Source organism: Xenopus tropicalis, chromosome 2, assembly GCF_000004195.4.
Source record: "Xenopus tropicalis strain Nigerian chromosome 2, UCB_Xtro_10.0, whole genome shotgun sequence".
In the NCBI taxonomy this organism is placed as follows: domain Eukaryota; kingdom Metazoa; phylum Chordata; class Amphibia; order Anura; family Pipidae; genus Xenopus; species Xenopus tropicalis.
The window spans coordinates 106,179,673-106,199,214 of NC_030678.2; the positions used below are offsets into that span (position 1 = coordinate 106,179,673).

The window sequence follows — 19,542 nt, forward strand, 5'->3', positions numbered from 1 at the left end:
AAATACATCTAGGTTTGTTTTGTTTATACTCACTCAATATATTTCATGGAGATTTTCTGTGTTTGTTTTGTAGTAACTGTGGCAATATACATTTGCAGCGCTGCTAGCCGTAGTGCAGTATCGTATTTTAGCTCTGGACCAAATCTCTCTTGTACAACATCATTGCAGCTCTGTAAATCAACCATTAGATGGAGCATTATGTTCACTTTAAGAAAAAAGGATGCTTGTATCTACAGCAGGAGATCATACTGAGTGTACTGTTTTAGTGCGGGTATGAGATCCGTTATCCGGAATCCTGTTATGCAGAAAACTCTGAATTACAGGAAGACAATCTCACATAGACTCCATTATAGGAAAATAAATCTAATTTTGAAAAATGATTTTCCTTTTCTGTGTAATAATAAAACAGCACCTTGTATTTGATCCCAAATAAGATATAATTAAAAATATAATTTATAAAAATAAATAAATAAATAAAAATTCTTATTGGAGGTAAAACAGGACCGTTTTACCTCCAATAAGGATTTTTATTTATTTATTTTGGGTTTAATTAAGTTATTTTTTAGTAGATTTCAGGCATGGTTATCCAAGTTAGGTGGTTTGCCCAGGAGCAGTAACACATACCAACCATTAACATTTTGTTTTTAAACAGGTGACCAGTAAAAGCTACCTGCTGCTTGGTTGCTATGGTTTATTGCAACTGGACAGTTTCTACAATGTTCAAGTTTTTTGAGAAAAAAAACAACTTAAAACTTAAATGAACCTGTCTGCAGTTCTGGTAATGGGATTGTCTCCACCAGCCATCACTTGAATGGAAAGGTACTGCATATGATAGAGCCAAGCATTCCAGAATTCCAGTGCTTTAAAGCTGTCCGAATTAGTTCTGTAATCTACAAATTGATTCACTTTGGATTCCTTCTCCTCTCCATTCCTCAGGACTTACCATATTACTGTACTAATGAAGAAATAAACAGGACTTACCTGCACATACAAATATTCAAAGGCAACTGGGTCCCTCCGTAGTAAGTCAATTGGATCCTTTGGAACAAAGCTAATTCGGAATAGGCATCTCATCATGTGAGCACAGGGTCTCTGAGTCACCTATGCAAAATACCCAATACTTATTTTCTAAATCAGAGTATTGTAATACAGCCTGTTTGCTAAATGCAAATCTTTATTGCATATTCAATCGAAAAAGTATTTTAGAAAGTAACTTTGCTCTCATTTTCTGACAGCAGGTGAGGGAGGCCAGGGTGAAAGAATAATATATACAATATCATTATTATTGTTTGTTCAATTTTAATAAGAAAGGAAGTACTGGAATCAAAGGAGTTGAGAAAAAAGAAACAGGGTAAAGGTACAAAGTCACAAGCCCCAGCATTTTTAAAAATGCCTATTTCTTCCTACTGTTCCACTACAAGTTATAATGCAAGGATGTCACAGCTGCATTATTCACCACAGTGCTACAGGCGAAAAACAATTGTCCGTACTTATAATTAGCTTGGCACAGATACCAGCTTAGTTAGTACCCTCTATAAGCACTCGGACATTCCACTTAAATTGCATAGTTTATCAAAACATCAATTAAAAACACCATCTGTGCTTCACTAGAATAAATGCAAATAATTTTGTAATTCATGTAAGTAAATGTATGTCATGCTAGTAATACTGCATAGATTAAAGGGATACAGTGATTATTTGATGTAGTTTTTATCCTATACAATATTTGACTATTTTATTTTTTAACTAATTAATTTTTATTTTGAGTTTTAGTAATAATGTGTGGGCAGCCGTCTCAGTTCATTTTGTATGATCCTGCAGAAACAGCCAGCACTATACAATGCTGGCCCTACCAGGCAGTTGCTACCTTAACTAAGTAGTTGTTATAGCCCAGGCAAACACCTATTCTCCTGCATGGTGCTATTCTTACATCTGCCACTAGGTGGCACATTGATGCACAGCTTGCACCTGGACCAAAGAAATTGAGCGGTGGGCAGTCTTTGTGGGGGGAACCTGAATTGTTTTTACCAGGAGTGCATCTGTGTTTTACTTTTGAACTAATTCTTTATTTTGGAACTAGTCCTTAAATTGTGTGCTGTGGATACATAACATGTTGCTCACCAACCCCTTGGATGTTGCTGCCCGCGGCCTCAAAGCAGGTGCTTATTTTTGAATTTCTGGTTAGGAAGCAAGTTTTGATTGCATAACAACCAAGTGTAATTGGCAAACAAAGCCTTCTGTAGGCTTCCAGTCAACATAGGGGCTATCAGATATAGACCAAATATAGGTCTCATTGGCATTTCCAGGAACTTTTTATATGCTTGTGTTGCTTTCCAAAACTTTTTACATTTGAAAGTGGCTCACAAGTATAAAAGATTGGTGATCCCTGCATTAAGTGTTCCAAATCATTTCTCAACAAATTTTGGCGTGTAGGATGCTGAATCCTGCAGGTCAAAGACTCATGACCTCTTAATATATTTGGAGGTGAAGTTCCCATTGGATCTCATTGTATTTAACATATTTGGGGTGTCAATACCCACTGCCTATTACTGTGCAATGTTTTTGAATATGGGAACCCCCAAACCATGTTATCTGTGCCTTGTGCGTGTGCTGAGCATGGAGCCTTCTGAGCACCACAAGTGGTAACTTCTGTCAGATTTTGCTTTGCTGTGTAGTTAAATCTGTAAAAAAATAACAGCCACTTCTGAAGTGGAGGAGAATGTGCTCAAGAGCTGTTTTGTAAATTCTGGGTAGGCAGGCAAGTCAGTTATGGAGACTGATCTCCAATACAGCATCTGCCAAAATATCACATTTTTGCCTTTAAAAAAAAAGCAATTAGGGTATGGGGAGGAAATATTTTTCAAAACATATTGTTTTGCTTAAATAATCTTACTTAGTTAATATCCCTGAATTCCTCCTTACTTTTATTTGACAACACAACCTTGTTTAGAGAATATGTTATATTAGCCACAAAGATTCTTTGCCATAAGATGTACAGCTATTTTGTATGCTTTTAATGCATATTTATAATGCAAACTTTTAAACAAACAAGGGTTATTAAAATTGTATGCTTTTGAGTTTTTTTGGTAAATTTAAAGTTCTAGTATAATTTTGGTTTAGAATCACTTTAATTCTGCCTCTAGGGCAGGTCTCACAGTCTGATTCCTTTTACATTAATAACATATGCTAAATTACATACCAATTTCTCTGATTATGTTCTGAAAATGAAAACAGCTGCAGACCCATCATTGCATTGTCAAATTTGATGGTAATCACATTCATTCATTCATAAATATTTAATAAATTTGCTTAGCATTGAAACTTGCAATTGTTTTGATCTGATCCAGAGAATAACAGGAAATAAGATTGATGTTATTTTTTTTTATACATTTCATATCAGAGTTATTAACTGCATATATTGTGGATTATTTGTGGTAATCCAACATTATTTCTGTATCTTGCTTAGTAAATTGTGCTTTTCTCTATTTTACCTGTTGGCAATACTTTTATATATTTTGCATTAGATATGCTAAACTTTTTGCTAAATTATAGTGGTTGCCCAAGGAGAACATATGTATTCTCTTTAGTCACTATAATCAGCAAAGCTGTGTTTTCTCATTACAAAGTCACTTCTATAATAAAGTCTACATTTAATGCATAAATAAACCTTTGTCTTAACTTGCATTTGTGTATTGAAGTAGTATGGCACAAGATTTTTACCTTTAAAATCTGAATTTTAAAATGGATCATTAATAATATTGGATATTAATACAAATTATAATTGGATGACAAAGAAAAAATCTATGGAATACTGTACTATTTTCAATATATTAAAAATTATATGAGCCATAGAATTTTCTGATTGTGGCTGTGGCATTGAAAAAAAATATCATTCTATGTTCACTTAGTTTACTATAATTAGTGATGAGCGAGTTTGTACTGTTGCTGTAAATTTCACAAACTAGTGAACTCGTGAGTAGCTTTTCTCTTGTATATTTTAGATCAGATTTGTCTAAATGTATATGTTTTATGTATGTGAGTGTATAGATAGGTCAGTGTAGGTTTGTTTGTGCTGGGTTTACTTGGAAGGGTTGAACTTGTAACTATGAAACGCCAAGAAAATTTGTGAAACGGCGAAAAATCAGCGAAACACATTTGTTGCACGACTTTTTTGTCGCCGGCCTCTATTTTTGGCCCCCAGTGCCTACTTTGCTGCGACTGCGCCCAATTTGACGTGAGATGTATTTTTCTGCTGTGAATTTTCACTGAAGTTTAGCAAAACAAAAATGTGGAAATTAACAGTGAATCCATGCCTCATAGCTCATCACTAACTATAATCATACTTTTATGGGGAAACGCCTACATTCAGTGTGGAAGGCACACCCAGCAGATCTAATCCTTCTCAAGGTGGGGTACAGTAGTTCTGTATTTGACTCAGATCAGTTTATCATGTTGATATGGAACATATAAATCAAACCTGAGTAAGTGTCTCCTGTTCGTGTAACAAAAGAAGTTTGGTTCCAGCTCCTTCTGTCGTTTGCTCAAGCATCAAGGAAAAGTGTTCAATGCACTTTATAGAAAGCTTTTCTTGGAGTGTTAATATAACATCCTTTAGAAAGAAAAAAAAGATTAAATTAAATGGTTGCAAAATTCTATACATTTGATTTATTTATCATTTAAACTTAATTTGTAAAATATTAGTCATAGAATAGTGCAGAATATTTGTTATGAATGGAATGAGTACTGATGTTCATATTTTTTTCATTTTCACAACTTGTCATTTTTAGAGCTAAAAATTGTGGATTATACTAATTACACGAAAACTCGAAAAATTAGCGAATTATTAAGTGAAAGAACCATGAAAAAAAGACAAAACTATGCCATTTAAAAGCTGTCGAGGTCATGTAAAGGTCAATGGGACCAGACTAACAATATTTAATTCATGGTCCTCCCGCTCCCCCCTGCATCCTCCCTCTTCCCCCTGCATCCTCCTGCTCCCTCTTCCGGCTCCCCCCTGCGTCCTCCTGCTCCCTCCTTGGCTCCCCCCTGCGTCCTCCGGGTCCCTGCTGCTTCCTCCCGCTCCCCGCTGCATCCTCGCGTCAGATCATAGTGGGGGCCGGGAAAATTACCTTGGGGGCTCGTATCCAGCCCATGGGCCGTAGTTTGCAGAATGCCTACACTACATGAATACAAATGTCTCCTACCTGGATTATGTACCAAATTTAAATTTTACAAAGGCTTTTCAAACATGTTACAATAAGGTTGCTCCTTCCTCTCTAATAATGTTCTTAATGTGAGATCTTCAACATTAAATGTTCATATTTTTGTGTTTTTTCAAATTTGACTCAAATGTATGTTTATTAAAGAATAACTGAAAAGATCAGTTTGCACATAGTAAAACCATATTCTAACCTTCATTTTCTCATTTTTCAATGAGTCAAATTTCAACTAGAAAACTCAATTTGCAAAAAAAGCTTGAATTTTGAAAATACAGCTAATATTGGCTTTTATCTCAACAGCTTTGAGTTGGGGATTTTTTAAAATTGAGTTTTCAGATTTTGTACTAAATAGATTTTAGATATTTGAGTTAGTGGGAACTTAAACTTAAATACACAATTTTAACCTAGAAACAACTAAATTGTGGTACAAAACTCAAATCTGAATGATAATAAATCTGTCCCTTAGACTGAGGATTCTATAAAACAGGTGCAACAGTTGCTCCATTTCTTGTAACCCATAGCAACCAGTCAGCAGTTGACATTAACTTGTACAGTACTATTACTATTTAAAAGAAAATGTGATTGGAAAGTACAGGTTGCTAGGCCTGGAGCAAACTTTGTACCTGTTTTAAATTACCCTCCTTATTGGGTTAAAGAAAATTAAATGATTTAGTAGAACATTTGCTGGTTTCCATTAAAATGTACTTTCCTATTTTGTAGAAAAAAGGATTTCATTAAAAAGGAACAATTAATAAGAAATGATTAACACATTTTCAGCAAGGATAATGTTACACAGTGTGCAGGAGATGTAAAGTAGTCTGCATCAATAACACTCCGATGTTACCCATGCTATTCCTATCACCATTCTTTTGTTTTCTTGTCTTTGTGCTCTGAATACAAAAATTCCTAAATAGGTTATCATGTCCCAGATTTATTTTCACAATATAGACAGATGGCAGGGATTGCTAAAAAGAAATGGTTAGATACAATGACATAGCAGATAGACACATTCGGATTAGGTAGATTACTATGTCAATTATATATTGCCTCAGCTTAAGATCTTATTGCTTCCCTTAATGAGGGCAAGAGAACTGCTGAACACCAGACTACCTTAATGTTTTATTATACAACTATAAATCCCAGTGAGGACATTTGATCAGAAATGTGATTTCCTCTGATAGAAGGATATTACTGCGTAATCACCTTATGCTTGCAGTTCTAATTACTGTCTGATACAAAACAGGGAAGGCCAATGGATAGTGTAGTAGATGTTGCTTGTTTTGTTATGCAATATCTCTTAAATGGGCAATAATAATTAATAGCTTTCTTTTTTCTTTTTAAAAATTTGAATAAACTCATTTCCAAGAATGTCAGAAATGCCAGATTCTGATTTTTAGTAAATGGTCCCCATATAGTTACATTTCCTAACTCTAGGCACAGGACAAAGCACAAAAATAGGTTGAGAAATGTGCTCATACATAAAGCATTCAAGTATTTGGTGCATGAGGCAAAAGGTAACAAGGAAATCCTTTACCTAACGCCTCATTTGACCAGATGGTAGAGCACAGGATTGGGTTAAAACATTGGGAACCAATCAATTTTTGCACTTTCTTCTTGTTGGCTTCCTTGGCCCTCCTGCTGTTGCATGATAATTTCTAGCAATATATTGTTAGTGCAAGATAATTGGTCTAAGTTAAGAAATGCACAACTTTAGATGCAGTTACTGAATCAGGACCATTCAGTAAAGGTACTTGCATATAAAGGCTCTCTTTACACTCTCTTAGAGTGACGTGCCTATATGCTGCCACCAGTCTGTTCAGATTAATTGCACACACTGCCTCTATGGACACTGGGCAACCCTAGTGTTACTGCCATCTTGGATAGTGGGTAAAAAACACGGTGACTTATGCCTAAAATTGCCCTTTGCACACTGCATTGCACTAATAAATTCAGCTATCTGTGCTTGAAAAGTAAACCTGATTCTATGGGAGCAAGTCATCATTAAGAAAGAAACATATAAGGAGAAATATACATATATACAATAAATACAGTAGGGCTTCATTTTAAAGGATAGTTACTATTGACATTGAATCCTTATAAAAACTTCTTCTTTCTTGGCTTTGTAGAGTCACTTTGGGCTGAGACTGGGATGATTTAGAATCTATCTTACTCTAAGTTTATTTTCCTATATAGTGGACTCCATTTTTACTGAACCAAACAAGCAATTCAGAGTAGTAGGAAGACCACAATATACAGATTTCATCACTGCTCTTATGTTTTCAGTGGGCAGGAGTACATAAGAATCAATGTTCTGTTTTGGAGGAACTTAAAAATGTCATATTTTATCTGCATAGTTCATAAAATAGGCTTTCAAGATGCCTTATAGGATGTTTGAACTATTGTGGTTTGTTGGTACATTTCTGTATATCTGTATGTCTATGTGTATCAAGTATGCCAAACTGTAATATTGACATAGAATTATTGCTCTATATAAAGTGAGCACATATTAGTACAAATAAATATATTGTGTGCACCATTCATCAGTACTAATGGAGCATTCACTTAGAACTATCATCTTCAAAGTTTACAATAATACTTGCTCCATCTTTATTTTAGGCTAAGCAGAATAATCATTTAGCTGAATGATTTCGATGAGGTATCATTATTGACAGGGAGGACCAGATGTCCTATTAGCCATTTAAGAGCTGGTCCCAATATTAAATGTATGTTTATTAATGCAAGAAGCTTGGCTGGTAAAATGGAAGAGTTGAAGTCAATGATACTCAATGAAAAATGTGTCATTTTGTGAAACTTGGCTAAAAATATAGAGAGCTATTCCTTGTTTTGTACAGACATGGGAAATAGAAAAAGATGATGTTTATGTTCAGCAGGATTTAAAACCCAGGATAAAGGAGGAAGTTGTGCTGGAAAATGAGAGCTATAGCCTTATGGGTCAAACATTTCACAGGAGACAGGCAGATAAATTGTAGTATGTTACATACTTCCTTACATAAGTGAACATGGAAATTGCTCATGTTGAAAATAGAAAAGGCCTCTAGTTTGAGGCAAGAAGCAATAATGGGTAATTACTGGCAGGACAGTTTATTGTAACAAGTTTAGAAACTGCTGTATGACAATTTTATATCACAGATTGACGAGGACTCAACCAGAAATCACGCTACTCTGGATCTAGGGAATGCAATATTATCCATTAGTTTTCAGTCTAATTAAAGAGTAAATGCAAATGGTAATAAATGTCTACTTGACTTTTAAAGCAGAAAGGGATTGTAAAGAATGGACCAGCTATTTTTACCCTTTGCCTGACTTTATTAGCAATAGAGTGGAACAGTTTATAGCGATTTGGATGCAAGGAAACCATGCCTACATTCTCTTCTGTAAACAGAATGCACTAAAAGTTGTCTTTAACAGCCTTAGGACAGAACAGTTTGTGTTTATTTAAGCCATAGTTTAGGTTGTGTGTCTGGGTAGTAGTTACTGACACCTCCGCTAGAAAAGCTTTTTAGAAGTGTATATTTAAACAGTAGTGTGTGATGTTTATATGCTGACTTTCAATCTATCAAACTATATCAGAGGTCAGTGTACATGGCATGAGCTGTTGAAAAAATGAAAATAAAATATAGATATTTTGGTTCTATAGGAAGAACAACATTTGGCATTTAAGTAGAAAATGCGTCTTGAATAATGTCTTGTTTGATCCCAGCTATTTTATGTCACAGATGTAACCGGTGTTTTATTTTTGTTGGTTAGATTAGTATTATACACAAGTGCCATAAAAATACTGTAAATAATATCCTTTAAACAATACTAAGTGATGTCATCAGTTATAATTGGTGCTTGATGATGTAATCTCTGTCACATGACTCATTGAAACTTGTGAATTATATATATACCCTCCAATATGAGTTCCATGACCTGCACTCAACCTTCAGCCTCAGTGACTTATAATATCCTTATATTTTACAAGAGGGGGGTACATTATTCACTATATAATATACATTCTGGAAATTGGACTGCAAAATATTTTTTTTTCATCTCATCTACACTTTGAATGTTAATAATCATCTTAAAGGTGTAATATACCTGTGCTAGTTGCTTTTGTCTTGCCACTTAATAAATGGCCATTTTATTATTTTCTCTTAATCCAAAAAATGTCTTCATGGTCCTGTTAGTCTGCGCTTGGAAAATGATGAAGGTGCAAAATACAAAAAAAACTCTCTATAGAGGAATTCAGGGATTTAGAAGTAGTGTGGCATACAGGCATGTGTAGTAATGTTGTGTAAACGCTAACTAATATAACTAGTTTACAGTGATAAATATTTTAAAAAAACAAAATACAGCTTGTATACAGAAATCTTTACCTTTATAGAAGTGCCACTGTCAAAGCGGAATGATTTTGTTTGCCCATTTTCTAAGTAAACCTTCAATACATTTGGCATGAAAAGAAGCGCATTGTCTTTGACGGTTTCCTGTATGAATAGAGGAAATATGTAATAACCAGCAAAAAATAACATTGATATTAAAAACATGACAAAATGTAAGACTACGGACTGCATTAACTCTGTAAAATGAATTCCATTTGTCAGTAGATATAAATGGGGGGATAAATTGCGTATTAATTGGGAAGAAGGGAAGTTAAATAATAACTTAAGTAATAAAACTTTTATATTAGCCCACATCTAGTAACTAATACCAACCAATCTGATGTTTTTTGTTTTTTAAACAGCTAACCAATCACCATCATTTATTTATATAAGTTATGCCATGCTTTACATTAATTTATAAAAACAGAGGTTGTAAAATAATTTATCAAACATAATAAATTTCTCCTGCTTATTGGTTACTAGACAAGCAGCAAACCTAAAGCCATTCCTTAGTTTTTACTGAATCCTAAATTCTAATAGTGTTATATAAACATGGGTTTTCCATTAGTTTGCCTCTCTTATGAGCCTAAAAGCAAAGCAAATGAGCCCTCAAAGAAGGCCCTAACCTCTCCTAAGTTTGACGGTACTTTTAGTAAATGGAATTTACCAGCCAATACTAGACCTAATGGGAGTGGGTATATGTGTTTTTAGATAAACTAGGGTAATGTGTATCCTATATAAATGCCCTAATTGTTGTTAATTTTCTCTTGAATCTTTATAAATCAAGAGCATTGGTAGGATTGTAATTTCCTGGCCAATATCTACATTCTGTACAGTCAGGTACAGTGGTACTTGTTTCACTACCCTGGGGCTAGACAATTTTCAATACACAGTATAGCTGGAGTGTGTTGACGTCATTTGTCAGGTTAGTACCCCATAGAAGGACGCATGGGGTCTGCCGGGAGAAGCCAAATTTAGATGAAAATGTTTTGCAAAAATTCCTTTATTCATTTAGATGCCTTCAAAAAAGAACTAAAATTACATTTTAATGTCATAAACCATAATGTGCACTATATTGCCACATCCAAAGTTTATTAAAATACACAAAAAAACAGCAGGATTTCATTACTGATATAAGATGAAAATTATTATTATTGTTTCTTTCTTATATAACAGAATATTGTGTGCGATGGATGGAGTGTGGGTATTTTTCCCTTAATTTAAAAGACAGTACTTTGAAAGCTACTGTTATTTGCTTCCCATAGCAATACTGTCAGTGGTGCTGAAGTTGGATGATTCACTAATTAATAATAGTATATGCACTGTTGCCGCTGACTCATTTAAGTCAAAGGGACGTTTTTTTAGCAGCTGAAGATTTGTTCTCATTTTTTCAAACAAGTGTTCCATTAAACATATACATAAAAAATGTCAAATGTAGAGGGTGGTTTTAACAGACAATTAAAATGCTTTTTTTGAGAAGAGGGACCACCTATCAAGTATGTTAGGGGTGTAATAATTATTCAATAATGAAAGAAAACCAAACAATTACATTAAGCACTCATATACTGCTGTGAACTTTAGAGGTGAATAAAAAGTGCTTATTTCATAGTGAAATTAGCTTTTAGATTAAAAAAATAATATTTAATTAATAATGTTTAAATAGATGAGTATGCCAACTGTACATAATTCATAAATGAAATACATTTAATTAAGCCTAATAATTGAATTAAATATCAAATTAATACATTTCTTGATAAATGAATGCTGTACATTCTACAGACTGCAGACTTATGGACTCCTTAAAGGTCTGCTATAGGTAATAGAAGATTATCTAAAGCTTGAATGCAATTCAATAAAACCATAAAAACTCAATAAAATGAAAATACAAATTGTAGGAATCCTGGCGCATTGCATTTTTAATGGCTGATATACTTCTGAGTGATGAAATTAAATTTAAATCGAGTGGACTTATGTTTAAGCCAATCAAAAAAGACTATGAGCATATGTCCCAACAATCAATTATGAAGACACAAGTATGTTTGTTAAAAACATGACAACAAATCCATGTCATACCAGTAACCACCTACATTTCCCAATACTCAATAAAAAAGTCCACAACATGATGTAGGGGCATGACAGGTGTTAAATAGTATCCTATCACAGGATACAGCCGAGAATTTGTCGGAAACACTATTCCCTCATAAGCAGGGGGCAGTAGCAGGGACAGCTATATGCTTCCTCTTTCCCTTATGAATACAGCGCTAGCAAATGCAGGCACTATAGTATTCATGTGAGTAACCACAGGTCACTGTGCTCCATTTTGGCAATTGTGTATCACAGGAAATAAATACCAGACAGTGAGGCAGTGTGCACTGCACTCATTATTGTGCTTTGTACCTTGCCTTGACACTATATTAGGATATTTACATACATTATTGTATTCTAAGGAGGCTTAGTACTGGTGTATATCGGCAAAAGACGGGAAAGATCACTTATAGAATATAGCTGTATCTTTGAAAATTATCTTAACATTATTTTATATTTTGTATTGTATTATTTACACATGGTTACAATTGTGCTGGCCATCCATTTGATCAACAAGGTGACCAAAAGCATGTTTATCCTATCCTATCATTTGTATCCCTGCCAGTGATCAATTGGCGAATACATCATTCTGGTCTGGTACACAGGTCAATAAGCTGCCAACCAATCACCAGCCAAAATGGCTAATAGCAATGTATCCATAATCAGCCCACAGCCTTTCCAGACTCCACTGTATTCCACATATAGAAGCTTCCAAATGCAAACAGTAACTTGCAACACATCTTGATTAAAGTGTTGTACACAACATGTTTCAGGCCCCTCTAGTGCCCTTTATTAAGTGACTTGGGTTGCAAGTTACTTGCTGTGTCAGCGCTCCCCCTGTCTGCATTTAGAAGCAGCCAAATATGGGGCCATGCATGGAAAGCTTTAGTTTGCAAAGTGTATCTTGTGTGGAGTCTATCCTGACTGACTTAAATTAGTGTAAATTTTAACATTATAAGACATATTTAAAGAATAAATGTTCCAATTTAATGTTAAAAATTTAATTTTAAAATTGTATTATTACAGTAAGCAAGCAACTCATGTAAACTTCACTTTTATCAGCCTCAGATTTACTATTAGCACTTACCGAAACCTGGCCATTGATTATCACTTCTTCTGAGAATCGCACTTTAACTGGGTTGGACTTCAGTCTGGCTTTTTTTGCAGCACTAATAAATGCGGATTTGGGAGACTTCAGGGGGAAAAAACATGATAAAGCATGTGAAAAATAACATTTACGCAAATGTACTTAGACAACGACACCTAATCTTACGTTATGCCTATATTATCATGGAAAGGTCGGGACCGTGGAACTTCTGTCACGCCTGACCAGGTGGTAGCTCCAGGGTTCCCTCAGTGCCCTGCCTCAATAGACACAGTGCACTTACACCTAAAGAATCCAGCACAGACATCATTCACATGCCAAACACGGGAACTGACACAAGGCAGACTGAAAAAATATTTGGCACAATTGCGTCCGATTTCCAGCCAAGTGTATGCTCGTGCTCATTTTGCTCATTTTGATGACGCAAGCGTGATATGCATCTAATTCAACATCTGCTTGTGTGTGCAATGACACATTAATTGTGGGGGGAAACAATGTATTGTGGAAAAAATTCATGATGATTGAAAGTGCCCTTATGTGGGCCTGAATTCTAGCCCTTATACTTTCTTAGCCAACACATCCATGGCTTTTTTGTTACCTTGAAATGGCTTCAAAGATTCCAATTATGGTACAATTTATTTGCACACTGCTGGCTACATAGAAATATGTGGTTGCAATGTATAGAGGAGGGTGTTAAGGGCAAGTTACTCCAGAGCTAATAACCTATAGTGGCCAGTCAAATGTTTTCTTTGGAAGCGAAGACTTGTAAATGCTACCTGCTGTACTGTCATTAGATCAGATAAACTATTTTATAGGCAAAGTCCCAGTGCAGGGAATATATATACCAAATGCCTAATAGACAAATGATGATGTGATCATGTGTTACTTGAACAGTTCATAACATCTTGTTTTTCCATTTTCCATTTTGTCTTTCTTCCAAGAGTAAAGTATTTTGCTTCTAAAGATAACTTGGCACACTAGCTAGGGGCTCAGCAATTTCATAAAATAATAATGTTTCCACCAAAAAATGAATTTGAGGCAACAGAAAAAAACACTAAGGGGCAGATTTCTAGTCATTCTTATAAGATTTTTTGAAGCAGATTTATTAAATGGGGAGTTCTAACTTTCATCTCTAAATCCCATAGGAATGAATGGAAAATGGTGAGTTTTTTATGTATTAAGCTTTAAACTCACATTTAGATAAATCTGCCCCTTAGTGTGTTTTCTGTTGCCTCAAATTCATTTTTTGGTGGAAACATTATTATTTTGTGAAATTGCTGAGCCCCTAGCTAATGTGCAAGTTATCTTTAGAAGCAAAATACTTCAGTCTTGGAAGAGAGACAAAATGGTTAGATTTTCAGTATTATCAGTATTGATAATAAGCATATTGATAATAAAAATAGCTTCAATTAAAGCATGTGCAGGGGGCTAACAAAAATGTAGAGTGGGGGTTTTAGCTCCATTTTAAATTGTTCACAATAAATATTACTTCATTATGGTAAATACTATAAATCTACTTTATTTATTAAAATAGAATTATGGAATATAATATCACTTTCAATAAAGACACCATTTTCCATGCTGTTCCCATTGTACTTACTGGGTACGGTTGCACGACTGTAAGTAGGATTGATTCTTTGCAGCTTCTGTAAGAAAGAACAAAAAAGAGTATAAGTCACTTTAAGGAAATATGTCTTTCATTTGCAATGTATAGATTTACAGTAACCCATGATTTTGCCTCATCCATTGATAAAATAAATAAACTAAAGTGATTTACTGACACAGCACCACCCCCAAGAATGCAAGCAAGTCATGCTGCCTGCTCTTTAGCAAGTAACATGGGCAAATCTCCAGAACAAATCTGTTGATCTATGATCTATTTGAATCATCTGATAAATATATTTGAATTCATCTGTGAAAACCCTTGATTCTGCCTGTATGCAGAGAGTTGCATATAGAAAATGGTTAGGATTCACCAGAGATTTGCTTTAATGGGACTTATAAGGGGCCATTTACTGAGACCCCGGATGCAGGTGCTAGAGAAGTAAAGGGGCACAAAAGCTAGCATAGTGAGCAAGGTAACATTGTCCTTACTACCAGGCCTGGCTGGACAGCACTGTATTCATGTGCAAATACAGATCTCAGCACCTTGTTTTTAACCTATGTGCAGGGCAGGGTGCAAAGTGAAAAGAGCATGGTGAATTGCAGCCATGTTTTGCACCGTACAACTTGCCATTTTTGTACTAAATAATCTACAAAACACTAATTCAAATATTAATTTGATATTCATTGATGTTAATTGGAATATTGTCTAGTTCAGACAGCAAAAGGACGTGTACTTATATTCATAATAAATTTTATTATTTGTTATTTTCAAAATGTGATCTACTTTTTTGGGGGGATAATTGTCACATGTACTAATAAATACAAGATAGAGAGGAACTGTTTTTATTTATGGTACATCCCTGTGCCTTAAGGTTACTTAAACACCTATAATATTAACAAAATAAATGTAAAATTGTTTTGTCATCACCAAGTATTTTTTTTGTAACTTAAATTTTATTTGGTTTTAACAGCATTATTTGACATACAGTGTTTGTTACTTCAAGATGCAGTACTGTGTATATTATAATCAGTGACAAAGATCATGTGGCATAAAGTCGAATCAGATTTTATACATGTAAATAAAGTGAAAGAGGAGAAGAGAGTCAAAGGGGTTGACAGGCAAAACAGAGTCAAAACAATATGTTCCAATATGTTTCCCAGGAGAGTGAGTCAAATTATATCTGTTGCCTCTATGCTCGCTCTTAAGTTAGTACGGATGGGGTGATATCCCTTATTGCATAAGTCTGTTCCTATGAGGGTGTATAATTTTGGGAGATGAAATAGTCCCATTTTGACCATATTTTATCGTGTTGTTGGGTTGTTCCCCTGAGTCTAGCTGCCATTTCTTCCAACACTTTCATATCTCGTAAGCGAGAAATAACCTCTCCTGTGCTAGGGGGTTCTGAGGATTTCCACTTGGAGGTGATTGAAAGTCTGGCTGCTGTATATATAAATACTTGAGGAGTTTCTGTTCCGAGTGTGGGATATGTGGGTGGGGTAGACCTAATAAGGCGTTGGTAGTATTGATGGGGATCTCCCAAAAGAAAATCTTAGTAACTATACTCTTAATGTTTTTCCAAAATTCAACCAGTTTTGGGAATTGCCACATGATGTGGAGGAGGGTGCCCTCCTGTCCACATGCCCTCCACCACATTGTTGAGGTATCTGGAAATATTTTACTGATCTTTACTGGGGTGTGGTACCAGTTAAATATCATTTTATATACACTCTCCTTCTGCCTCACACATGTTACGTTCTTTCTGGCGTTTTCCCATATATATTCCCACTGGTCTAATGTTAGAGTGGTGGACAATTCTGTCTCCCAGTGGGTCATATATTTATGTTTGGGGAATGGATCCCCTGTTATTGTATTTAGGATCAAATATATGTTAGATATTAAGGCTTTCTAGGGTAATCCATGTACACTTAAACTTTCAAACGAGTTCAGGGGGGGTTAATCTGGTATCCGAGCATTGAATAAAATGGATAATCTGCACATATTCAAAAAGCCAGTTTGGTGGGATTTGGTACTTCCCTTGGAGCTCGGTGAAGGAATATGGTTATTTTCTGCGGGGGTTAATAAAGTCGTATGCTCTAAAGAGATTTTTGGAGCTCCAATGTTTCTGGAAAGTTTGGGAAAGGCCTGGGGGGAATTGAGGGTTGGCTAAGACTGGTCTTAATATGCCTAAAGGTCCCCTCAGGGGTGTCTTTTTACAACACCGGTTCCATATCTGGAGGGTGAATCTGATTGCCTGTAGGGTGTCTGGTAGTGGTCTGCCTGATTTCTGCGCTTGGCAGAGGAGGGAGTTTAGGTGGGTTGGGGCCAAAGTGAGAGATTCAATAAGGGCCCATTTTGATGTTGGCGTAAACGTAGTCCATCCCAGGCCCTGGCGTAGGTGTAGCACAGGGAGGGTCTCAAATAAATAGAGCAGCTTGGGGAGTATCATCATTTTTAGGGCTGCTATTTTACCCAGCCATGATATAGTATTTGTTTATCAGGTTATGGATAGATTGCAGAAGCGGTGTATAGTTGCATTTATAGAGTTGTGAGTATGATTTGGTGAGGCGGACCCCTAGGTATTTCAGAGAGGTGTCTTTCCATTTGTATTTATAATTAGATATCAGCAATTCCCATGTATGGGAGGGCATATTTATAGCAAGTGCTTTAGTTTTTTGGATGTTCAATTTATACCCAGAATGCTTTCCATACTGAGCGAGGAGGTTATGCAAATTTGGTAGAGAGACCATGGGGTTGGTGACAGTTAAGAGTACATCATCGGCAAATAGGGAGATTGGGAATTCATGGTTTCCCACTCTAGGTCCTGTGATGTCTTTATGTTCCCTGATGGCTGTGGCTAAGGGCTCTATGCTGATCGCGTATAATAAGGGAGAGAGCGGGCACCCCTGCCTAGTGCCATTTGAAATTGGTATAGGTAGACTTGAGGCACCTGGCATCTTGAGGGTTGCCGTTGAGCTGAAATATAGTGCCTTTATGGCCGTTAGGAGAGGGCCCTTGAATCCCATTAATTGTAGGAGGTCAAATAAAAAGCACCAATCCAGTCGGTCAACCACTTTTTTAGCGTCGAGGCTGAATATAACTGCAGGGTTTTGGGCTTTATTCAGAATATTTATCAGATCAATGGCTCATTGGGTGTTGTCCCTGGCCTGTCTACCATATATGAATCCCACCTGGTCTAGGTTGATAAGTCGGGGCATTATAGGCACTAGTCTGTTGGCCAGGATCTTTGTAAATAGTTCTGAGTTTAGTAGGGCTATGGGGCGGTAGCTGGCACATTGGTTTGGGTCTTTGCCCTCTTTATGTAATAGGGTAATATAGGATGTTAGCATAGTTGGGGGAATGGGGGAACCCTCAAGAAAGGAATTATAAAGTGCTGACATATGTGGCGTAAGGGTAGCGGAGAATGCTTTATAGTAAGCATAGGGGAAGCCATCAGGGCTGGGAGCCTTCATTGTGGGGAAGGACTTTATTGTTGCAGCAATTTCCTCCTCAGTTATTGGTATGTTCAGGGTGTTCAGTTCTGGTTGAGTGAGTCTAACCTTTATGTTATCCCTAAGGAATGTTAATCTCTGTTGCTCATCAGGTCTTTGCTGGGTTTGTGTTGGGGTGTTTAGATTATAAAGTGCAGAATAGTAGTGTCGAAAAACCTCCGCAATTTCCTTTGGTGCGTATACCAGCTGTCCATTACCTGTATCTATAGACAATATAGCAGATTGGGATATTTGTTCCCTTAGTTTTCTGGCCAGTAGGGTGTGTGATTTGTCACCTCTCTCATAGTACTTCTGTTTGAGCCGTAATGCTTTTTCAGTATCCGCTTGTAGTAGTTGTTTTGAGGTCTCTGCTGGTTTGTGTAATTTGCTGTTTAAGTGGCTTAGAGGGTGAGCGATTATATAATTTTCCCCAGCGTGTAAGGTCACGTTCAAGCCACAGTATGTGGCTTATTCTCATTTTCCTCCTGTGGGAGGTGGTTGAGATCATTCAGCAATGCTTCGTTTAGCCGCCAATGTGGCGGTCTCTTGGATTGATGCGTAATTTCAATCTCACGTATCACTGCGTCATGATCTGTCCACATAATAGGGTGGATGGAAGAGGTGGCAGTAAAGTGGAGAAGGTCACAAGATATCAAGAAATAATCTAATCTAGTATACAGATTATGTCTGGCCGAGAAAAAGGTGTAGGTTTTTTCATTGGGATGGTGGATTCTCCAGATATCTCTGAGGTCTAGTTTGCACACTATTTGGTGGAATTTTTTTGACTGCTCTGAGATTTCTTTATTTAGGGGTACGAGGGATCGATCTTTAAGATCAGAAAGCACCAAGTTAAAGTCTCCCCCTATGATGATGGGTGTTTGATAGTGTCACGGTCGGCACCCAATACCAGAACAAGTGCCAAACACCCTGGTCTCGGCACGTGCTTCACCAGTAGCGTGACCGCCTTTGGCTTTGGGAGGAGCCCTCAGCTACTCGGATGCCACCTGGACTTATACGAGAGGTGCAGAGCAGGAGTTCTGGCTAGCAATGGGGCACGACGGTAGAAAGTCTAAAGGCCAATGGTCACGGTACAGATAGGAGTAGGCAAATACGTGGTCAGACAGGCTGGGTCGAGGCGGGCAGATAACTAGGATCGTCAGGCAGGCAGTGGGTCAAACCGGATAATCAAACAGAGGGATGAGGCAGAAACAGTAGTCAGGGACAGGCACGGATCAGGATACAGAAATCAGAGTCGTCAAAGCCAGGCAGGGTCAAAACAGGAGCAACAGGACGCATAAAGCACAAAACAGGCACCAGGAGTAAAAACCTATCACGGGCAATGAGTAGCAAAAGAAAGGCCCTTAAATAATTCAAATTTGGCGCCATTGCGCGCTGACGTCATGCGTCATGACGTCATGCGTCAGCGCCTTTAAATAGAAAGAAGGCGCGCGGCGCGCGCACTAGCAGCAGGCCGGCAAGACGGGCGGTGCGGCGGGCGTCCCCGCCGCACCGGTAAATTCTTTACATTACCCCCCTCTCTAGGGGGGGCCCCAGGACCCCCAGGTTTCTCAGGAAACTTGGCATGAAATTGCCTCCGAAGGCGATCCGCCTTGATGTCATCTACAGAGACCCAAGAGTTCTCTTCAGAGTCATAACC

General features: G+C 36.8%; 1 protein-coding gene across 3 annotated transcripts in view; it reads right to left on the reverse strand.

The window, feature by feature from the left end:
- frmpd4 (FERM and PDZ domain containing 4) overlaps positions 1 to 19,542 on the reverse strand; it is a 204,973-nt gene that overhangs the window by 11,680 nt on the left and 173,751 nt on the right. For all 3 annotated transcript variants that reach the window (XM_002933807.5, XM_031896994.1, XM_031896995.1), the window contains exons 5-10: positions 14,392 to 14,437; positions 12,774 to 12,878; positions 9,599 to 9,706; positions 4,478 to 4,609; positions 982 to 1,101; positions 34 to 170 (exon numbers count right to left, since the gene is read on the reverse strand). In XM_002933807.5, coding sequence (XP_002933853.2) covers positions 34 to 170; positions 982 to 1,101; positions 4,478 to 4,609; positions 9,599 to 9,706; positions 12,774 to 12,878; positions 14,392 to 14,437 — 648 coding nt within the window. The remainder of the gene's footprint in view (positions 1 to 33; positions 171 to 981; positions 1,102 to 4,477; positions 4,610 to 9,598; positions 9,707 to 12,773; positions 12,879 to 14,391; positions 14,438 to 19,542) is intronic.